The following is a 6,144-nucleotide window of genomic DNA, read 5'->3' as shown; positions in this document are numbered from 1 at the left end:
CGCCCCACCCCTCCCCTTCCCTCCCCAGGCCAGAGCTTGAGACAGGGCAGGTTACTCAGCAAGCCTCCCAAGCCTCACATGGTCAGGCGCGGCTGCTGTCAGGACTTAGGGGCCCAGATGCCAGTGAGGGGTGGAGAGGTGCAGGTACCAGCCCAGGTACTGGGTGTTTTGCAAAGAAAGGGCTGGTTCTGCCTGGATCTCCCATGAGGCTCCTACTTCAGGAAGCAGAGGGTGAAATGGTCCTCGAGTTCTGTCCTATGGCCCAGGAGGGTGGGTCGGGGGATGCCCATCTGTCCCCATATTCACTGCCCAGAGAACGGGCCCTGCAGCCAGTTGGTGACCTTGGCAGGAGCCGCTGGGCTCGCCTGCTGCCACACAGTGTGCTCCTGGCAGCACATTCCCTTTTCCTCGGACCCCCAGGCAGTCTCCACACCCACCAGGTGGGGCCCACCTGCTAATCAGGAAATCATCTCAGGGGCCAGGCAAGGGTGGGACAGTGGGACCTGCCCAGTAGGTCAGAATCCCCAGAAGAGATGCTGCAGGAGAGCAGGAAGCCAGAGCACCTCCAACACCAGTGTCAGCAATCATATTTTGTAAACTGCTGGGTAGCACCCAGCGGCCACCATTGAGTCACGGACACTCAATTCTGCCCCTGTAGGGTGAGAGCACTTTGAATTTCATATAATTTTCACGTGTCACAAAACATTACTCTTGCTTTGTTTCAACCACTTAAAGATACAACAATGATTCTTAGCTTGCAGACTGTACAAAACCAGGCTGATCGGGCTGGGGACCAGAGTCTGCTGACCCCATCCTCGCCCCTCCTCCAGCCTCGGCACACAAGGCCTCGGTGGAAGCCCAGAGCTGTCATCCTCACGGGGCAAGAACACAACCCCAGGCAGACCCAGGAGGGCTGCCGTTAGTCAGGTGGACAGAGCTCTCCCAGCCAGGCCCAGCCCAGCCCCGGTGTGCTGGGGCTGCCAGCAGGTGCCACGCGGGCCTTACTCCATCTCCTTGCGTTCGGCCTCGTCGGGGGTCAGGTCCTCCTCCACACCGTAGTCCAGGATAGAGCCCACGCCGAAAGCCCTGTTGTGCTGGATCAGGGGCCGGATGGACTCCTGGTCCTCACCAGCCACAAACTGCCCGTAGAAGGTCATCTTCATCAGTCTGTCGAACAACCTTTGCCCCAGAAGTCTCCTGGCAAGACGGAGCAACTGAAAGGTAAAGGGCAGCGGCTATCCTGGGCCACCTGGCCTCCCATGTCCCCAGCAGGACACTCCTGCTTCCCCGCCCGCCCGTCACAAAGCCTTGACGTGCTCTCCCCAGGGCCAAACTCGGCTCATGGCCTTGGTTTTACAGTGACGCCACCCGAAGCAGATTGCTTCTCTGCTCACAGTGACTGTCCATGCCCCACTCCTCACGCAGGGTGGCCGGTCCTAGGCGCTGCTCTTGCCTCCCTGCCCTGCACGCTCACGGTGACCCCAGTGGCACATGGCAGTCGCCTGACTACTGCTCGGTGGATAAAGAAGTGAACGGCAGCTCTCTCTGGGAACAGCAGTGGGCGTGTTCATAACATTCTCTGTATCCACACCTCTGCAGGTTATGCTGGGGAAGAGGGGGATTTGGTGTGAGTTTCTAGAAGGTGAGAACCCAGATTTTTCAATGTTTTGTTCACTGCTTATTCCAAGTCCCTAAAACAGTGCCTGGCAAGGGGCCGGCCCTCCAGTGGGTGCTGAACAGATGAACACACAAAACTCCGAGTGAGTATGAGTTCCGCTGGAGAAAGCATAGGCTAAAAGTGAGCCAGGTAACCACCCACAAAGGTCTGGGAGATGACCATCCACCCGGGACCAGCGGGGACTCAGCACACTCATCCAGGCCGCAGCAGGCCGGCAGCCCGAGAGTACGTGCCCCAGGGGAAGACAGCCTCCCAAACGACTCAGCTTTCTCCTCCAATCATATCTTGCCACACCCCAAATTTCTGCCATCATCATTCAAATGTCCCAAGCAACTGCCTCCTGCCCGACACAATTTTAGGGTGAACAAAACAGATGACAGGGCTCTCATCCTAGTGGCAGGGAGAACCAGAAGGAGGGAGGGGCAAGGTACCTCCATGGAATTCAGAATGGGGGTGAGGGCGTGCCGGCCAGGGCAAGGGCAGGAGGTGTTTGCTAACTTAGATCCAGGGTGCGGGGCTTGCCAGGCTAGGAGGTGACACGGTGCTCCTGCACTGGGGACAGTGGTGGGAAGGAATGAGGTCAAGGAGGGGCAGGGGGATGACCACTGGGAGGACACACCCACCATCTGTCTGGGAATTCCTGTGTGTCTACTATCCCCGGCTCCAGCTCCAAGGCAGGAACAGTCTAACGTTTCTCAAACCCAGTGAATAACAGAACCCCACTTTTTTGTGAGGAGCATCTCTTGTGATCAGGGTCTCAGGGAGAAATCTCTAGTCTAAGCAAAAGCATGAGTCAGTTACACACCTTCATCCACAAACCAGTCCCAAACAGCCCAAGCCTCTCAAAGGCCGACACACCTGAACTGTGGCTGGCACCCAGACAGAGATGCTTAAGGAGCCGTGCGGCAACACGAGGGTGAAGGTTTCCAGGCCATCATCTCTGTCTGTGCCGTGTCTGATTTTATTGCATCTCATTATTTTTATAAAGAAGAAGAAAAATGGAAAGTGGAAGTGCCAACCTGGGAGACGGGCAGGCCTCCTCCGCCTCACAAGAGCCCCGGCCAGAAGTCACGGGTCTGTGGGTCAGAGCACCTTTGCAGGAGGAAAAACCAGGTCTTGGATATATCAAAGTTCACCCCAGAGGCAGGCAAGGCAGAAACAGGGACCTGAAAACCAGCATTCAGCTCTGGAAAACCCCGGACATCATACACGTCAATTCTGAGGACTGTCAGAAACACAGTGTGTGTGGAAGTGGGCCAACTGTCTACTCTAGGGCCGGCAAACTTTCCCGCCCAGGAACACGTGGTAAATAATTTAGGCTGTGCAGGCCACCCAGTCTCTGTCATAACTACACAACTAGTATGAAAACAGCTCCAGCCAATACTCATAGAAAGAGCAGGAGCAAGGTTGATGCTGAGATGTGGTCCAGGGGTCATGGGCTGGTGACCTCCCACTCCCCTCCTGTTCCCCTATTGTCAGAGGGAACAACAGTGAAGGCCACCCAGGTAACCTGAGCTGGTCACCGACCCTCTCACCCTGGCAAAGGGGAGGCCAGCCTGTCACAGAGGGCTATGGAAGCACATGGTGCAGGGCTGGCAGTTTTAAGCCAACTCCAGAGCAAAACAGCCCCTTTAAAACCATCCTGGCATCAGGCGTGCCCTGGGGTGGCACTACCTGAGACGAGGGTAGCCCCACCTCTTCCCCAGGTAGGAACATCCTTCGTGGATTTAGAAACTTGCACCAGTAACACAAACACCATAAAAGACTCAAAGATGTGTCTGCAGACCGAGGACGGGTAAAGCCGGTTCTCTCCCCTCCCTGACTGCCCCTTCCCCCACACTCTCCTGCACTGGCTCACACCCAAGCACAGAGGCTTTCATCATGGAAGACCTTAATTTTCTAAACCCTTCTCAAAAAGGCCTGCCTTCGGGCAAGTGCAGGCCCCCACTGGGTCCTGAGCCAATGCCACAGCTCAAACTGGGCCCCTGCAGGCTGACACTCCCTGGGGCATGAGCTGCACAGACCTGCACTGGCTCAGCAGGAGGAATTTTTGCTGCAGGCCAGAGCACAAGAACGACCAGGTTCTGGTGAGCGGCCCACAACTCTGAAGTCTGGCCTCTGCCCCGTCTCCTCCAGCACCAGGCACCAAGGCCACTGTCACCAGTGGGACCACCAGCAATGATGACAGGGGGAACAGGTCCCACACAAGGCAGGCAGAGCACACCACACAGTTACTGGGCTCCTTAAGGATGTCCCCTTAAGGTAGAACCTTAAGGTAGAACCTTAAGGTAGAACATGAGGGGAGCGTGGGAGAAGCCTCCTTGCTCCTCCAGGCACCCACAGCACAGTCCCAGTGTACTGGCACTTGCCCCAGGCAGGCACCCAAGGGACGGTGGAGCTGACATGTCCCTCCCATTGTTGCCCATAGTACCCGAGGACCCACAGCTCTGCTGGCTTCTCTGCTGGTTTTGATCCTAGCCCCTTCAGAGCCACCCAACTCTAACTCTGCCCTCATCATCCACCCACCTTGGGTGGCCTCACCTTCATGTATGCCCAAGGTGTGGCTTGGTGCTCCTCCTGGGTCGTCTCCCTAGCCTCTGCCCGGAGCTAAGGTGTCCTCAGCACAGTCTCACTGAGAAGTCAACACCACCTGCATGAAGCGCCTTCAGGACCCTCAGCACCAACTGGACCCTTGCTTTTAAACTGTTCCCAGGATCACCTTGACCAAGAGCGGCTAAGACATTTCTGCTTTTTACTTCCCCAAAGCCCTCACACTTTTCAATGTAACTGTGTTAAAGTTTCAAAACTCGGATATTTGAGCAGCAAGCATCCCATTCTCCCTCAACATTGTCTGTTCAGAGTGACCATGTCTGGGGATACCCTGGGTCACTGCGTCCAAGAACTCTGGGGTCCCAGGCTATGAGCCGCTCAGTACGGCCAGGCTTCCCTTTGGGCAACATAGACGACACTCAATTTTAAATTTCGGGTGAACACTGTGTATTACTGCAAGCAGCATATAGCTTAATATTTAAACTAATCTTTGTTTTTAGGTGCCAGTAACTGACACGTAGTAAAATTCACGGGCCCGAAAGGGCGTGCAGGAAACACCTTCCTTCCTGACTTCCCGGCCACAGGCGATGCTCCAGAGGCCCCGCTTTCCACTTTGGAACTTCATAACGGCTCCCAGGACCGGCGAAGGCCCGCGGGGCCCTGGCCGCACCCCACCTCCAGCGTCCCCGAGCCCCAGCACACCTGCTCGTGGCGCGCCAGCAGCGCGGGCGAGGCGCAAAGGCGCAGCACCAGCAGGTTGCGCGCCAGCTCCCAGCTGCGCCGGCTCCGGTATGCCTCCTGGGTGTTGCCGAAGTCCACGGCGGGCACTGGCGGCCGCGCGGCCTCGGCCGCCCCGCGCCCCCGCACGGCTTCCAGGCCCGCGGCGTGCTGCTCGCGGGTCGCCGGCGCTGTAGACAGCGGGGCTCGGCGGGAGAGGGCAGAGCGTAGCACGGGGAAGGTTCGCCTAAGACTCATGGCTGTTGTGCTTGTGCCCCTGGGCTGATTAAGTACGCGCCGCCAGCCCCGCCCCGCGCTCGGCCCCGCCTTTTCCCGAGAGGCCCTGCCCCGCGCTTGGCCCCGCCCTTGGTCGCGCCCCACCACACCCCGAGCTCGAGCCTCGCCCTCTCCCCCGGAGGCTCCGCCCCGCGCGTTCCTGAAAAGTGTGGGTCCCCTGGCAGGCCCCGCCCACCGAGCGGCGCCACGTGCGCCTGAACCCCGCCTTCTCAGCTAGTGGCCGTCCCGCCACCCCACCCCGAGGAGACCCCGCCTACTTGGCTGACCACCCTAGCTCCGCCTGCTCCGCTGGAGGCCCCACCCTCCCCGCCCCCCGCACACCTGTACACCTGGGCGCCTCCCTGGGCGTTGAGCTGCAGGAACTCACAGCTGAGGCCTGGGCTGCGGAGAATCCGGGAAGGCCGAGCTCGATGCTGCTTCTCTCGTAAAGGGGCTTTGGGAAGCCCTCCGTCCTCTCCCCTTCCACCGGCCTCCCTTCACTCCTAAGGGCCTTCAGGGCCTTCCCACCCTCTGTCCCTCTGCCTTGGATTCCCTTCCTTCCAACATCATGCTAGGCCTGCTGTCCCAGCCCCAGATTTCACCTCCTGGGAGGAACATGTCTTGACCACCCTCCCCATCACTCCCCCCTCCCCACACCTGCATCTCCTCAGGATGTTCCTGCACACCCACGGGTGCTGGGTCTGACTGTGTGTGGCAGCCTCACTCCATACCTTGCCCACCTGTTTCACCTGGTTCTCTGGGTGCTCCACGCATCTTGGTGCATTGGACACCCTGACCTGTTTGGCACTTGGGACTGAATAATTGTGCATTGAAGGATGTTTATCAGCATTCCAGGCTTCTACCTGCCAGATGGCAGTAGCACCCCTCCCCCAGACCTTGTTCATGTCTCCTGGGGGATACCA

General features: G+C 58.4%; 1 protein-coding gene across 2 annotated transcripts in view; it reads right to left on the bottom strand.

Moving 5' to 3' along the window:
- Positions 1-5,203, bottom strand: part of PRODH (proline dehydrogenase 1) — a 19,229-nt gene extending 14,026 nt beyond the window's left edge. Inside the window, exons 1-2 of one of the 2 annotated variants that reach the window (XM_007460037.1) lie at positions 4,931-5,203; positions 1,006-1,214 (exon numbers count right to left, since the gene is read on the bottom strand). In XM_007460037.1, the coding sequence (XP_007460099.1) occupies positions 1,006-1,214; positions 4,931-5,203 (482 nt within the window). The remainder of the gene's footprint in view (positions 1-1,005; positions 1,215-4,930) is intronic. The other variant, XM_007460038.1, reaches the window with a different exon arrangement.
- Positions 5,204-6,144: the final 941 nt, after the last annotated feature.

The sequence above is a fragment of the Lipotes vexillifer genome, unplaced genomic scaffold, assembly GCF_000442215.2.
Source record: "Lipotes vexillifer unplaced genomic scaffold, Lipotes_vexillifer_v1.1 scaffold987, whole genome shotgun sequence".
In the NCBI taxonomy this organism is placed as follows: Eukaryota; Metazoa; Chordata; class Mammalia; order Artiodactyla; family Lipotidae; genus Lipotes; species Lipotes vexillifer.
This window is presented reverse-complemented; position numbering and strand designations above follow the sequence as displayed.